At 41.5% G+C, this 16,610-nt stretch overlaps 1 protein-coding gene across 1 annotated transcript; it reads right to left on the reverse strand.

Moving 5' to 3' along the window:
• Positions 1-1,294: 1,294 nt before the first annotated feature.
• On the reverse strand, positions 1,295-16,603 carry TMEM43 (transmembrane protein 43). Its single transcript, XM_009284423.1, has 12 exons — positions 16,528-16,603; positions 15,599-15,748; positions 14,404-14,538; positions 13,588-13,682; positions 11,625-11,674; positions 8,760-8,829; positions 6,874-6,944; positions 6,587-6,708; positions 5,893-5,967; positions 5,710-5,811; positions 4,073-4,190; positions 1,295-3,104 (listed from the first exon to the last, which is right to left on the reverse strand). The coding sequence occupies exons 1-12, from the start codon at positions 16,537-16,539 to the stop codon at positions 2,902-2,904; spliced, it is 1,203 nt and encodes a 400-aa protein (XP_009282698.1). The 5' UTR covers positions 16,540-16,603; the 3' UTR covers positions 1,295-2,901.
• Positions 16,604-16,610: the final 7 nt, after the last annotated feature.

Raw genomic sequence — 16,610 nt, forward strand, 5'->3', positions numbered from 1 at the left:
TGTTAAGGGTCTTCATTCCGAGTCATTAGTTTTTGCTACCGAATTCTAAATAAGTAAAGAGCAACCTAAGTTGGAGGCTTGGGGAATAGATACGACCTGTATATAAGGCTTCAAGAAAAATTCTAAGTAAGTCTTGCATGAACTGGTAAAACTGCAGAGGGCACAGAGGACGTAGTTCCTTCTGTGTTAGTCATTGTGCTGACACACAGGATACATCCTGGGATAAGTACTTGGAATGCGAGGGCCCGCGTCCAGCTCCTGCTGGTATTGGTAATTTGTCATCTGCTTAAAACGGAAGGTGGTACCAGCTATACCAAAGCGACTCCGTACTTCCTAACTTGGGACACTCGGCACAGATACACGAAGTTACGAGTCTAGTGACTATTTATAGTCAGCAAGGAAAGAGACAGTAACATCTTCAGAGGGCAGCTACATAGGCAGCCAGCTCTCCTAAACTAAGCACGCAAAAGATGAAAGGGTAAATACGCTTTAAGGGAGACCAGAGCAGAAAGGGATGATGGACAGATCAAGTACACGTTCTGTCAATTTTGGTAAGGAAGCAAGAGAAATACTGCTTCAGTTGTTTCTATGGAAACGTCGTTTGTGTACGTGCAATGAAAGCAAGCCTTGGCTCCACCAGCACGCCCGGCCTGGGAAACACGATGTTCTTGCCAGTGAAAGGAGTCTGTATTTTGCGTCATTCCTGCGTACACACTATTATGTAAGACAAAAAGTATTTTAAGCTGTTGAATGCATAGGTAAACCCCCAGTCTCTTTAAAAATGCAGGAGGCTGTATCCAGTCGGGTTGAACCATCGTATTTTTCAAATAATCTTGAAGGAATGAGGCAAGGAAGTTACTATTACTTAAGTAGTCAGTAATGGAGAGTGAAACCATGGTAGGCTGGAATCAGCCTTCCATCACACAGCAGTATATAGGCCAGAGAGCAGCTGTGCTGTTATTAGGAACTTGCTTCCCAAAATGGGGATGTATTTGCAGGCCAAACAAAACCCAACTGCACATTTATCTCAACCAACAACAGAAAACTAGTTCATGTGGAAGCTACAAACTAATCCTCCATGTAGCTGGACACTATTCCTGGACATGAAATGTGCAATACTTAAATGTAATAAAAAAGAAGCCTACAGACCAACCTTTTGAAAATTGTATTTTATTAAATATACAAAAGCTCAGCACTTCTGTAGAAAATGGTATCTTCATCTCTAATATGGTAATGCTGGTTAGTTTCCTGCATCATTGGTAAGGCAGCAGTCCAACACTTGTTTTTCTCCCCAGTGGAGTGCGATTCTTAATTGATGGAGCAAAAGTTGGTGTTAGGGAGCAGCGGAAAGACTGTGCAGTATCGCTAATGCATGTCAGCTGCATCCATGAGGCCATTTGCACCTCCCATAACCTTTCACTCACTACTACTGCTTTTACCAGAGGAACCGAGCCATGAGACTGAACTGACAACATCCAAATACCAGAAGAATGGAAAGAACTAAGGCTAATAAAGTAATTACTACTTCTCAAAAATTCATGATTTGTAACTCAGATCTCTATTTCAGTACCATTTGTAGCAAACATTTGCTTCTACGTATGTTCAAGTTAAGTTCCTTTGGTACGGGGAGCACATTTCTCCTGACGGTCATAACAGGATTTCATAAATGAAGACATTATTTTTGTACTGAATTGTGTATACTTACAGAAAAAAACCCACTGTAGTGCAGGGAGGGCACATCTGGAAGCCAGACTTCAGCTAGGTCGAGAGAGACTTAAAAACAGCACAAGGTAGTCTCTAAGCTCAAGTACTGGTTACAGCAGAAATATGTAAACGTGAGCCATCACAGCACTACAAGAAGGCATTCCTCTAACATGATATACAGCTCAAAATTCAGGCCACTAAAGTTTATGAAATCTAATCAGGCAAAAATGTTTTCATTATTTAATTTCATGGAGTTCATTATCTTTACTAAGTGAAATTCAAGAGAGAAACAGTATACACAGCAAAAAACCCCAAATATTTTAAAGAATATACATTCAATTATAAAAGTTAATTTTGTTTCAAGGCAGCAGGTTTTATTTTTAAAGGTCAGTGACCTCTGAGTATCCCCTTAAATTAAGTGCAATTCCAAGTTAAATTTTTGAAACAGTTATGCAATGGTATAATCCACGCTACCATTTCAGATGCTTAACCAAGAACAACTTCAGAGACTTTTAAAAAGTTGGGGGAAATCAATGCTTTCTGACAAATCTGCCCTACCTCAGAACACCGCTAACCTGGCCGGCCACTCATTATTTCAAGTTACTTTGAAAATCCTCAGTCCAAAAGCATACATTATACGTTAAGTATTATGTGAAATTCAACTAAGTTGTGTTTTCCTTTGAACACAGACACTTCCAAACGCATCAGCCAAAGAAGCGTACGTGACTGTGCATGTAAGAAAAGGCAGCAGAGGGAGGGTTTGTCAGAGACGGGTACACACACATATTTCCTAAGGATATCTAATCACGGTCCATGTGATAAAGATGGCACTTTCTCCAGAATACACAAGGTGCCCCACCTGTCAGTGAGGAGTTGCCAGTTCTCAATTCAGGAGGAATTAGTAAGTGGTAAGAGGTACAAATCTGCTTGTTCACCAACTTATCATCAATACAGACACTCACTCCAAAATGCTTTTTTCCCCCCAAAGTCAATGTCATTGACTTCCTACAAACAGCATCCTATAGTCATATTTTTCACGGATAATGTGTCTCAACAACCATGTTCAAGCCCCCTCCCCAACTCCCGGTGCACACTGCTGAACTGTGAGATGTGGTAAGCATGCTGCAGTAACTGGGACAGAAATGCACTTGAAAAGTTTCTAACCAGGATTCAGCGCAAAACCCGACCACCTCCTTCTCACTGCTGCTTCTTTGGTGGAACACGAGATTTCGCAACCACAAGTGGAACTACAGAGAGCAACCCGATCAGCAAAGCCCAGAGAGGGCGGTAGAAAAGCCAGCCAACGGAGATGGTCAGGAGCGACAGCGAACTGGCTACGCAGAAGGCAAATGCTTTTAATCCAATGTTAACCAGATCTCTCACAACAGGAAACCAGTCCACTGCAGAAAGAATTAAACAAGGGATGAAGCAGTTGACAAGATGACAGTTTAAAAGGAAGTCTTATTCATGCCTAGGATTTGCACGCTAACTATTGCAATCAAAAGACAGACTCAAATTATTTATCAAGAGCACTGGGTAAGGCATTTCAGCAGAGTATCCTCAAGGCATTTGATAATTAAGCAACAGCTAAACATCTAAGACAATGGTATCCTAATCCAAAATTATGTCTGAAGTCTTGTCCAAGGCTTGAGAGGCGGTGTAGCCCGATAGCCTTGCAGCTATGGAACAAGTCTAGGGCAACTGATACAATATGCTAGCACAAAAATTAATTTCTGGCAACAATAAATCTTGCAGTAGCATGTATATGGATAAGTAAATAAGAAAAAAAAAAAAAGAGAGGGCACTGCTACAAAGCAAATGATAGCTTTGATGTTTGAAGTTTATACAAGTTGGAGGCACCGTCCTGCTTTTCTCTAAGTTTTTATTCCAACATTTTTCTACGCTAAAAGGATAAACAAAAACCTTTTTCACTGTGTGTTCACAGTAGTGTAGAATAACCAGACACAAAGACATGTTACTATACAACCACTAATTAAGACCTGTTGGGGGACCACTTGTGCATGGGTGTAGAAAGTAATTAGGCTGCAGCACCTTGAGTTAGACCTGAAAGAACCAGCCCAATGTGTGCTTTGGCTTCTGATTTTGGTAAGCACCGGGCTGGGATCTTCTGAGACTGGCAATAGATACTTGTGTATTTTTTTTTAATGTTCACAAAGCAACCATCTGGTTCTGGGATCCTGTTTACCTGCAATTGCCTACAGTGACTTTCAGATCAAATCCAATCTGAGTTCAAACCAGACTCCTCCTGACCTCCAAATGAATTAATTGCATATGTGAGCAAGAGAGGACCTCTCTAGGGATTGCAATCCTATTTCTAAATCATTTTACCTTTCTGTGAAAAACTTACCCAAAGTGTAAAAGATTCGGGTCATTAGGCTGATGCCTACAAACATTGCCAGCCAGCCTGCTGCACGGAGGGCCCAGGTCTTCATGGTGTTACTCTCATGCTCTTTCTGAAACACTTCCTGAAAGCAAACACCATTATATGCAGCCTATTTCTCAATTTCTTTTGAGATCCTCTTGATTCCAGTGTATTATAAGCAAACTAGAGCCAACGGCATTTTAGGAGTACAAATTCTCTTGTAGAAGATATATTGTGGCTCATTCTGCAGGGTCTTTTTGCGCAGTATTACTGCACACTACAATAGATTCGAAGTGCAGCACAATGGAAACCAGCATTTTTCTAAATTAAGACAGCTAAACAAGCACCGTTCAACACACTATAACCACAGGCAGAAAGCACAGAGTTTTTGCTGCAAATGGATACATTCAACATTACTGTGGGAAATAAATACACTAATAAGTAAATGTAATCAGAAGGAACAATCTGACTTCACTGTGTTTGGAGGAAGAAAGAAAAGACAACAATATCCACTGATGACTGAAGGAAAGGTATATGAAAGAAAGCAAGCAGGATGCAGGGAAGAAAAGATAAAAGGTATGTGTATATTGTGTAAGGCAAAGCAAAGCATCTATTTGCAAGAATTCTGAGTAAGATTTTTTCAAAATGGGTTGTGTGCCCCTCTGGCTCTATAAAACGCACACATGAATATGGCTAAGACATAATAAAGTGCTTAATGGGAAAAGACGTGTATGACGATTGACTACTTGTACATACAAGTACTCTACGAATTACTCATTTGTAGTGAGTTAATTTCCAATGAACTAAAATTCTATCTAATGAAGATTCAGAGCTCACAGCAGAGAGCCGATTCTCCTGCTACTCTCTTTCAACTCCAAACAAAAGCCTTTTTAACTGCTTTTGGGAGCTCTTGTAAATACTTGGCATCTGGGATTTTTGCAGCAGGGCATGAAACAATCATTAATGGAAACAAACCTACTAAAAGGAGTAAATGAATCACCAAATTGCCGGAGCATGCAGGATTTATTGGAGCATAATGCTCTGCCTGAAGGTTCTTTCTCAGCCAGAATAGCAATAAACATTTCAAACAAGCCTAAACTCCTGTTATTAGAAGCTGAAGAGAGGACAGCTCCTACGGTTTGTTTAATTAAAGCCCGATTTTTACTATTTTTACATACGACCTTGTCAAAAGCACGTGCTTGCATGTGTAAGTGGGAAACTACCAAAAAGCAAATAAAAGCAAAATGAGAAGGCACAGAAACAGCCTTTAAAGCAAAGGATGTTCAGCAGCAACACAAGGGTATTTTAACAAAAATAAATATATAGCTACTTTAGCCATGGTTCCTTTTTAAAATTAAAAAAAAATCAGGAATAACTATAGCCAAATTATGTACTACTAGTGGGCGAAGCATGGCATTTTGCTGCAACACAAAGAACGTGCAGAAACCTGGAAGGCAAACACAGGCTATAACGCGTTGTCCTAGAAAAAGGAGAGAGAAAAGCCAATGTTTACATCGAGCATCTCCTCCTCTAGAGCAGGTCTGAAGGAGAATGAGAGCTTACTCCCCTGCTGCTTCTGCACTACCATCTCCACTTTTAACTAGTACAGTGTGGTATCTCACCTCCACAGAGAGATCCCCAGGGTACAGAATCTGCAGGACATCTCCAGACTTGGTATGATATGGAACCAGTTGATCGCCTCGCTGGCGAGCAATCACAGTCACCTTGGAAGAAAGGGAAAAATATTTACCGGTTACTGAGTTGGGAACAGAGTTTGCAAAATACAGAAACAGTTGAAGACTCACCTTATCAGCAGAGCCCAAATGGGGGTCATCTCCACTCAGACCTGCATAGAAGAACGAGACACGAAGGTCTCCCACCTACAAACAAGAGAATATTGGAAGTCAAGAAAGATTTCTTTACAAAGGAGAATCACAGAAAAGACAACTCTGCATGGGAACACTCTTTATATATCAACACTTTTTCTGAACGTTTATGTCAAGCCAGAGGATACCCAGAATGATTTCCAAGCTGTACTTTTTTCAGGCCTAGTGATAGCTGAAACAGGATAGCTCAAATGCTGTTTTGCAATACCCCCCCCGATTTAGCTGCAGGAGTACATTAACACCAAAGAGATCCTATGTTCATCCCTTGCCATTTCATCTTTTGGCAGAGTAGGGCAGGCAGCACAAGCTGACAACAAGCTATTTCATTGTACTCCGTTCAGTACAGCAGGGCAGAGGTGGAACCCACCTCCCAGCACCATCCCGTGTCTTTCCATTTAAAAGTATGGCAGACTCAAGAAAACAGAAGACGAAGAAGCAGGATCAGAAGCTTCCTGCAAGAGAAGCACTCATGCTGAAGGACTGTACTAAGGGTGTCATCCTATGTGATGGTCTGCACTCCAATTTTTACATATTTAAATAGAAATGGGACATGCCCCAACTTTCTTTTTCACACAATAGTAATCACTGCTTTGGTTTATCTTTCTCATCTTACTTCTGGACGCCTGGGGTTCTCGCTGTGGTAAAAGTAATCTCCTCCTCGGGTAACATCAGCATGTGGATCCTCAAGGTTTGACAAGCTCAGCTGCTTGAAGTCATCAATTTTATCCACAAGACCTAAGCAGAATAAAGAAACAAGCTCAGGTCCAGTGTCTAACTTGGAGCAGCCAATTTGCTGGCTGGCTTCCCGATTATCACTTGAAATGACTGCCGTTGTGGAAAGAACCAAAGTCCACTGCTGATGCAACAACAGACACAAAGCCAGTACAAAGCAATCCTTACCCTTGGAAAGAACAAAGCTGCCAACCTGGACGTTAGGAGAAACAGCAGTGAAAGACTCCACAGCCATGGCACTGAGGAACAGAGAGAGCCCCTGATTAGTCCCAGAATTATGATCAAACTCTTGATTTGCAGTACGTAATATACAGCACATAAAAGGTACTATGTCAAACATCAGAAGAAACTCAAAGAGCTAAATGGCCGTCATGATGTGAAAACAAATCCATCAAGAAACTGTGTCCAGACTTCATAGTGTTGGAGCCATTAAAATACGACAAGATACGATTGTCTCATCCCCTCACCTGACCTTCCATTCACACTATAGGATTTCACTAGTTTTTTCTGTACTGAACCTATAATGGGCTGAAAGGGAGTTCAGCTCTTAGGAAGCTGTTCAGTGGTGATATAGAGGTTTTGAGAGACAATGAATTAATCACATTCCTAGATGAATTCCTGCAACATTTAACTTCGCTCATAAATGCACTTTATTTCTAGCCTGAATTTGTTTAGCTTCGGCTGTCAACTGCTAGATCTTACCTGCTAAATTAACAAACCTAGATCATAAACCTTCTCCCTGTAAAGGTACTTCTACATCATGGCCAAGTTAATTAAATTCCAAACTCAGGAATGCTTTACTTACAGACTTGACTTCATTCTCCTAAGTAGTACTACTAGAATCTCCTTGGCAGTAAACAACAGATTTTATTTTCACAAATGTCTAAGTTGCATAAAAAGATAAGATGGATGGACAGAAGGAAGATGACATGTAGTACACACTTAAAATAGAGTCTTATTAATGCTAGGCACAAATTCTAAAGTTCAGCACGTCTGCAGACATCGTGCTGTCTCACGCAAGGATCCTCCACAGTTATGCTCAGTCTCCTTGGTTTGTACCAATACACTCAGACGAAATGTTCTTAGCTGCAGCACTTTTTAAATTATGTACTGCAATAGCACTAAATGAAAAATGTTTCTTACTCTCAACTGGAGATTTGCATTTACTGGAGAATGCTTAGAGAATTTTCATTAACAAAAAAGCGTGCATGGGGAGGAGAGACAAAGCAGGTGTGTCATCTGTGCATCCTTTTTTCCATTATCTCTTGTCTATACAAGTCTGCTAGTTGGGACTTATAATCAAAAACACATAGATCTTCGCTTTCCCTCCTGAAGTAGTACTTCCAAATAAAGGACAGTGTATTTGGATGAGCCCACAGAACCAAAACAAAGTTCTGGAGATTTTGCAAAGTTCAAAGTTTTGTTGAAATAGTGGTCCTACTATCTCTCCAGTTGTATTTTTCACTCGCACATGATGTTTTTTGCCAGATGGCATCCTGCATCCTCAGGTGCTGTGAGAATGACAAGCAAGCTAAAACTTAGCATTAAAAATGGCACATTGTAGTGTAACTGAAATGCTGCAGATGAGAGAGACATGAAACAAATTATATAAGGGCGATTGCCACAAATAAGCCTGTGAGCTCACACATGCTAGCTTAGAAAAAGCAGCATGCAAGTGGTGTGACAAGCTCATGGGATGCCTGCTATTCTAACCCTGTACTTGTAATAGAGGAAAGAATTAGTAATAGACTGCACTAACAGACAATAAAAGTCAGAAAGGAACCCATTCAAGTTCTCCTACATGGAGACCACATGGTCCAGAGGTAATACAATAATAGCCTGATGTCCAGCCATTGCTAATGGATAGCTTAATTCTGGTTCCACCAGGCAGCTTTGAACTGCTCTCTAATCTCTCTATGCCTTAGTTCTCCCAACTACCAAAAGACAAACAGTTTCCATAGACTTCACTGTGTCATGAAGATTAGTCATTTAGCTTTCATCTTTGATCAGATACAGTGACAGAATCTAGAGGGACTGTGCTAGTGGTAAATTACCTAGGGTTTTTGTGTCCAATTTCTCGATCAAAGTTTCTGCTGTTCACAACTTCTGATTTCCATTCAGTATCTAAAGAAAATTATATGAAGGTTGAGGAGAAAACAGGAAAAATTGCCACTCATATCTTAGGTATTGAAGACACCTTTCAATCAATGAATCAGTTCTAAGTTACACTTGCAATAATAACGTTTACATCAAAGTATGTATGCGATAGTCCGTACTGATACTTAAATCCATCTTCCTAGCATATTAACAAGGAATGGCAGGATTTAGAAAAAAAGGATTTTAGCAATAAAATTGTAACTCAACTTCGCTCAGTGGGAGCTTTACTGTTGGGTTTGATTCCTGGCTCCACTCTGGGAATAATTGGGTTTTGTGAGGAAGGGCTGTGAGCTCTCCTGGAACTAGCAAATTTCAGCGCAGTCAAGCAACAGATAGAGATAGTACCTGTATGTGCCACTGTCAAAAATGCATAATGCTACCTTCGTTCAGGCCACAGCAGCCTTCTCACATCCCGAGAACAGATTCCACTAGGTTTCTTATAACTCCTATAAAACTAAAGCCCCTTTTTTGAGCAGCTTCCGTATTAAAAATAGCTTGCTCTACTTCCATGAAGGAGAGGAAATGAGGAAGGAAAGGGACTTCGGTTCAACAGTGGAGTAGGGATCACTGTAAGGGATATTCTGGTGTATTGGGGATGTGGCAAGATTTTGGTAGTTGGGGGGCTGCAGGGGTGGCCTCTGTGAGAATGGGTCAGAGGCTGCCCTGTGTTGGACACAGCTGGCTCCACATCAAACCCACTGCAGGCTACAGCTGAGCCCATCAGTGAAGTTCGGGGCACTTCTGTGAAAACATTTTTAAGAAAGAGCAGAAAACACCAAATGGGGAAGGGAGGGAACAAAAAGGAGTGAGAAACAACAGAGGGAACACCAAAGTCAGAGGAGAAAGTGCTCCACAGCAGAGCAGTTATTCACTGCGGCATGGGAAGAGTCCATGCTGGAGCATGGGAAAAGTGTAAGAAGGAAAGAGTGGCAGAGAGAAACCACTACATACTGACTGTAAACCTACTCCCACCCACTGCACCCCTTGCTGCTTCACTATAGGGAGTGAGTGTAACCTGTGGCAATAACAGGGGGTGGGGAGGGCAAGGGGAGAGGAGTCTGGAGTGAAGTTGAGCCTGGGAAAGGGTGAGAGCAAATGTGTTTACCCAACACCCGAATCAGTAATTAAATATTTATTTTAATTGACAATAAATTAAGTTAATTTTCCCCAAGTCGAGTCTGTTTTGCCCACAATGCTAAAATTGGTAAGCGATCTCCCTCTCTTTCTTTCAACCCACAAGCTCTCTCAGTCCTCTTCTTCCCAATCTCTTCCCCAGTCCCGCTGAGGGGGAGAGTAAGCAAGCAGCTGTGTGGGCCCTTGGCTGCCAGCCAAAGCTAACCCACCACATCTAGTAATATACAGATTTTACTGGACAGAATCCATCAATCTTGAGAGGGCAGCTGTTTTTTTAAATGGCATTTCTTTTTGTTCCCTGCCACTGTAAGGCTGTTTTTCACAGCTCACAACCACTAGCTTTGCTCCTTATGTATCTCCATGCTGCAGGGTCCCATGCTTCACTGAGCTGGGCTATTTTTATGATCACACCCAGAAGCTGCTACACACCCATGTTACACATCCGTGTGCTTTAATCAGAGATAAATGAAGCAGAGACCAATCTCCAGATATACGATGACTCAGAGTATTTTTCTGCCACTGGGTAGATCAGAATAATGCTCTCATTTCTGCTCCTGCCAAAAAAGCATTTGGCAAAAGCCATAGCACACATCAGAAGGTGCTGATGGTTTTCATTAGCTGGTATCAACACCTAAACAGACTTTGTGCTTGTTTTGGCTGAGATAGAGTTAGTTTTCTTCATAGTAGCTAGTATGGGGCTCTGTTTTGGATTTGTGCTGAAAACAGTGTTGATAACACAGGGATGTTTCAGTTACTGCTGAGCAGTGCTGACGCAGAGTCAAGGCCTTTTCTGCTTCTCGTCCCACCCCAGCAGCGAGCAGGCTGGGGGGGGCACAAGAAGTTGGGAGGGGACACAGCCGGGACAGCTGACCCCAACTGACCCAAGGGATATTCCACACCATGTGATGTCATGCTCAGCATATAAAGCTGGGGGAAGGCGGGGACATTCGAGGTGATGGTGTTTGTCTTCCCAAGTAATCGTTACACATGATGGAGCCCTGCTTTCCTGGAGATGGCTGAACACCTGCCTGCCCATGGGAAGCAGTGAATGAATTCCTTGTTTTGCTTTGCTTGCATCCCACCGGGGGGGAGTGAGTGAGTGGCTGGGGGGTGCTTAGTTGCCGGCCAGGGTTAAACCACAACAGACTCTCAACAGGCTGTCTTACAGGCTGGAGCTACACCGTTCTTCCCTGTCTATTCTCTTCTGCTCACGCCTGACATATGCTCAATTACTCCACTTCTGAAGAGTAACCTCAGGTATAGCTTTGAACACGCTCCCATCTCTGCCCATCTCCCGTCACTGAGGACTTTATGGGTCCTATCTCCGGAGCATCCTATCCCTGGATGCTGCTCTGAACCTCTAGGAGTTCCAAGACAAGACTTTCTGCAGTAGTTGCTGGCTAACAGCACACGTCCTTTCACCTCAGTTACCTCAAGAACGGGAGGTCCTGCCATTTGTTTAGGAAACAGAATATTTGCTTATTTCTTCACATTCCTTTCCTTTCTTTCCCAACAAGAAAATACAGGCTTTACAACAAAAATGAAAATAAACACACATAAAATACACACACAGAAAAGTCCAAAGTTACATGCATAAAAGAAAAGGGACTTTCTGTTGATCAACTTACTGTAGGAATACTTTGTCTCTTTCTTAATCTCACCATTCTCTTCATGTTCCCTGCAGAGAAAAGGGGTGGGATGAGAACCAAAACAGTGCACACACACCCCTGCTCAGGGCAGAATACACTTTACAAATGAAATGCACAGACAGCTCACTGGCAACACAAACTTATCTTTACAAGTAAACTAACTCTTCTCTGAACTACCTATTCTGAAGACATAGATTCTCTGTACAAGGAGAAAACTACACACAAATGCTAAACAGCCACAAAACTTTTATTCCCATGTTGCCAATAAGGAGTTGACTAGATCGATGTGGAATGACCAGTATTAAAGACAGGGAGACAAGCTGACCTAAATTAACAAGTCTTTTACAGATGCTGCACCATAACCATGTTAAAACTGAGAAGTTATTTTTCACATCTTCACAACCTCTGACTTTTTTTTTTTTTGTATGACACATAAGACATTTGGCACGTGCGTTCTGTGGAGTCAGACCTACACAATAGCTAATGTCTTTTATACTACTGTCAGTGGAATTATTATTAATAACAGAGATGTTTTTCCCCTTCTGCTTGCAACTATTAGCAGAGTAGCTAACATCTCATTACAGTTTTGTAAATCCCCTTGAAAAGGTACCTAGACTGCAATATTGCCTATTATAAACTAATCTGAGTGTCTCAAGCAACTAAAATTTGCAGTTTACTTTCACAGCTAGAAATTAATGTTGGCTTTTGATTATTAAGGATAAGGTGTAGCAGTCTTCTAAAAATCAAGAAATCATGTCTTGGTTTAATTAAGTACTTCAATTTGCACACATATGAAGTACCAAAGAAATTAAGAGATTTCCCTCATAGTCACACGCCAAAAAGTCTCAAGTGTCCACAAGTCTGAAAAAAGAATCTGACTTCTGGATTCAATTGGATGCAATAGGGTTTTTTAATTGCTTTGAAATATTCTAGTGTATGTTAGGCTGTAGGTATCAACCAGGCAGTTTTTGGGTCAATGGGTTTATCAGAGTTTAATCTGGAATTCGTAATTGAAATTGTTGGGTTCACTTACTTTTCTAACAAAAGTTAAGACCCCCTTGGGAGATTTAAAAAAACCCCAAAAACCGACCAACCAAAAAACCCAAGTAAATCCTTGTCATTGTGGAAGAAAGGAAGAAAGCCAAGGGAAAATATAATGAAATTTCTGGATTCTGCAAAAATCTTTTTGTATTTCCTTTTTGAGGACAGGGAAGAAAATTGGCTTGAGGGTCCATGATCAAGTTTTAGAGAATGGCTAAAGTAATGGGAAAGGCTTAGCAGATGCAGGGAAGAAGAGCATTATGAAGTTTTATTTGAAAAAATTCAGGACAAAGTATTTTGGGACACTGGTTTTGATTCTGCTAATCAACTAGCAGGCAGGGAGTATTATGGGGGTGGAGTTACAGAAATCCTGATGGGCAGAAAGTACATCAATAAATAAAAGAAGCTTTAGCAACATCAGAAAGGATAGAAATCAACTGAGTCTTTGGGAAAAACATGAGTGCGTTTTTTTTTCTTTTTCGTAAATTGGTAAAGATCTTTGAATTCTGTTGACAATACATATGACAGAAAATAGATCAATGGGCTTTGAGGTGGCCCAGCATCAGACAACAATAATGAAAACAAAAAACCACAGCTGCAGCATGGAGGCCAAGAAACCCCATATGAAGTTATACAAAATCAAGAAGTGGAAACATTTGATAAAAGGCCTCAGATATTACCCAGATTTTGTAAGATGCAAACTCTGCAGCACTGACCACCTATAAGACCTGACATCTCCAAGGAAATTGAAGTGACTCTCTAAAAACACCCCAGAATTATTCTGCCATAAAGACTTGTTGGGCTTTTTTTCTTTGGGGGTGAGGAGAGAAAACAAAAAAGTGATGGGACCCTATTAATACAACAGCTTTATAAACAACTTTTAAAGATTTCTTTCACTTACGTGGAATCTTCATATTCTACCCATTGGTACATTTCCACATTACGCTTAAGTTTGACAGCCTGGATGGAGAGCCCATAGCTGGGATCAAACAAAGGCTATTTAAAAATTAAAGAAATTACAAGTCAGCATAAATGCTGTACCTCACAAACTCAAACACTGTACTTTTATTATCAAACCTTTTTACATATCTCACTGTACATAGTTAGTACTATGTTACATACAGCTGAATATAGAATAACTGTTATGAAAGACAAAAAGAAGCATCTCTTTATATCACTGATAAATCCGACCTAAAGAATCATCATCAAAAATTATTGCCATAGTGAAGAATAAAACCAGAAATGCTGGCTAATGGTATGCAGGCTTAAGTGTTTAAACCAGGGGGAGATTTTATTTTGCTGGAAGCTACCGTGCTGTTACCTTCTGCATTGCAGGCTGACCACGGAAAATGCCATCGCTACTGAAAAGTCAGAACTTGCAGAGCTGTACTGCAAGAGCCTAAAGACTTTACAATATCATGAATACACAACAGGTTCCCTACACAAAGAGGAATTGAAATTATCCACCAAAGGCAGTGGGAGGGTAAACACAGCTAGAGGTACCATGTTGTTTGGGAGTAGGGAGACCAATGCTGTACAGCATCTCCCCGACTCCGGGTCAAGAACCAAAGCTTGGGTAGTAGCTGGCAATGCTTGCAGGGGAAGAGAGAAGCTACGTGTCTTCTCCCTGGATATCAAACATAATTTTAATTGGCAAAGACTTTTCCTTCCCTCCAAGCTTGAAATACTCATATCTTCAAGATACTATTTTATTTACCTTAGATGTACTCAGAGAGCCAGCTAAGTGCACCAATCTCCCTTCATTCTGCTGAGACACACTGTGGATGCTATCAAGAGGGATCACAAGAGAAAGTCCCTCATCAAGAGATTTGGCTGTCCTTAAAGCTCGTCCCTGCAATCAAGAAAAGCAAAATCAAGTTGTGGAGAATCAATGGTACAGCAGTATATTGTGAAAAAGGTTAGCAGACAAGTGATCTGAAGACTGCAAGGAATGCTTGTATACTCAGCCTCAAGGCATATTGTCGAAACAGACTTGTACTTCTCCACTCTCTTTCTGTGTGTCTGACACAGTTTGGCGCAGTACTTCTCACCCATGCATTAACCATTAACATTGACTAAGCTCCTCAAACATACATAGATTATTCCTACAAGGGTCCAAAGTTATTGCTCTTCACCTCTTGCCTTGTTCATTGTCCATGAATAACTGCAAAAATTATGCCAATTATGGTCCTTTTTCCACAGACCCATATGACTACTTGGCAGAAGTTTTCCTTACGTTACCATCATGTTACGGTGTGCTTTTTCCTGCAAAGTCACGAAAATTGGGATTAGTTCTGTTTCCTCTTGTAGAGGTATAAAAAGAAGTCTTAGGTGAAAATTCACAGAATTCTGCTCCCCCACTCCAAAACTGCCAAAAGCATGTATGTTTGCAATGGTAGGGTGTTAGGATTCCCTGCTTACTTCAATTATTTTTTCAGTCTAAAACAAAGACACAAAATAACACTGAGAATAATTAGCACCCTCAATTTTGCAACATGGAATATGAATTCCTTTAATGCAATTGTAACAACAGTAGAAATTAGGACCTCATGTTATCCCAAGAAAAGAGAATTCTGGAATGCGGCTGGCTCATACAACCCTCTTTCAATAATACTACAGCCTGTTTCTGCACCAGCACCGGTTTTGGATCTTATCTCTCATCACACACTGCCACTGCCTCTACCACACTCAGTTCTACAGAAAGACTATCTGTGGCCTAGTGATTTTACTCTTCTGTTATTTCCCAAGGATAAGCACCAGACTCTCCAGACATAATGTCCTCTTCTCATGGATGAAGTAACAAAGCTTTAACATGATCATTTTAGTAAGCCTATAAATGCAAAACTAGTTGAGTGTCACCTCAGCTGTGACACTGTAAAGCTGTGTATAAACACTGACGGTATTTCACTTACTTCATTGGTAAAAAGAAGGTAGAAAGACAGAAGAAATGTCACAAGTCCCATCAACATGCCTCCAGAAGTCTCACTGAGCCTCTCCAGGAACCCTGGTTTGGACTCACTTGTGATTTTAACATGTTCTTTTCTGCTTCCTGTGTCAGAGAACTGTTGGAGATAAACCAAAAAATGCAATATTGGTGTGACAGGGGAAGGCACTCTGTTTCAAAATAAGTGTTTTAGCTTTGTTAATACTGCTGCTCTACAGAGTAGCACCTCTTGCCTTGAACCAAAACCTTCCCACACTTATTAAATGCCTCATCACACTTTTGATACCAGAAATACAGTCAATAAATAAAACTCCAGCATAATGGAAAAAACAATTGCTATTATAGTGGTTCAACATGTTCCTTCAAGCTTTCTTCAGTCTGTCTCTAGGTTCCCTAGTTGGTGTCCACACCCCGCCTTCGGGCCATGACAAATTGAGTAATACTGCTGAATTCCAGACCAACTAAAACATAGCTATAAATAACAAGTTACATTTTACCTCACCAGTGGTCAGTGCCTGCATGCTTTAAAATAACTGCATCTAGAGCAACAAAAAGAGATAACTTAAAACAAAATTGCTATTGCTGTCCTAGCCAGTGCCACATTAAAGCATGAAGGCCCAGGGGTTTATCTGCATGTATGCTGGCTGTGGGGAATAACCAAGAAGTAACTTCAGATTAGCACACGTCGCCAAGACAGGAGGCGAGGCTTCTCTTTTGCTCATCTCGAGATGCCAGGCGGGATGTGACAGCGGCCCCTCCGCTGCACCTGGCGCTGCACAGGGCCCCTCGCCTCAAACAGGCCGCCCCGGGGGAGCGGCCGGAGCGGGAAGGGGCCGACCCAGGGGACCGCCCCACGCAGCGCGGAGTAACGGCAGGACCGGTCGGAGCAGCACTTACGTTCCTCGACATCTTGAGCCTCTTGCCCTCGCCGGGTCCCACCTGGGAGAGGCCGCAGGAGCCACCAGAGGAGCCGCGCCCCA

Source organism: Aptenodytes forsteri, unplaced genomic scaffold (assembly GCF_000699145.1).
Source record: "Aptenodytes forsteri isolate BGI_AS27 unplaced genomic scaffold, ASM69914v1 Scaffold53, whole genome shotgun sequence".
NCBI classification, from domain to species: domain Eukaryota; kingdom Metazoa; phylum Chordata; class Aves; order Sphenisciformes; family Spheniscidae; genus Aptenodytes; species Aptenodytes forsteri.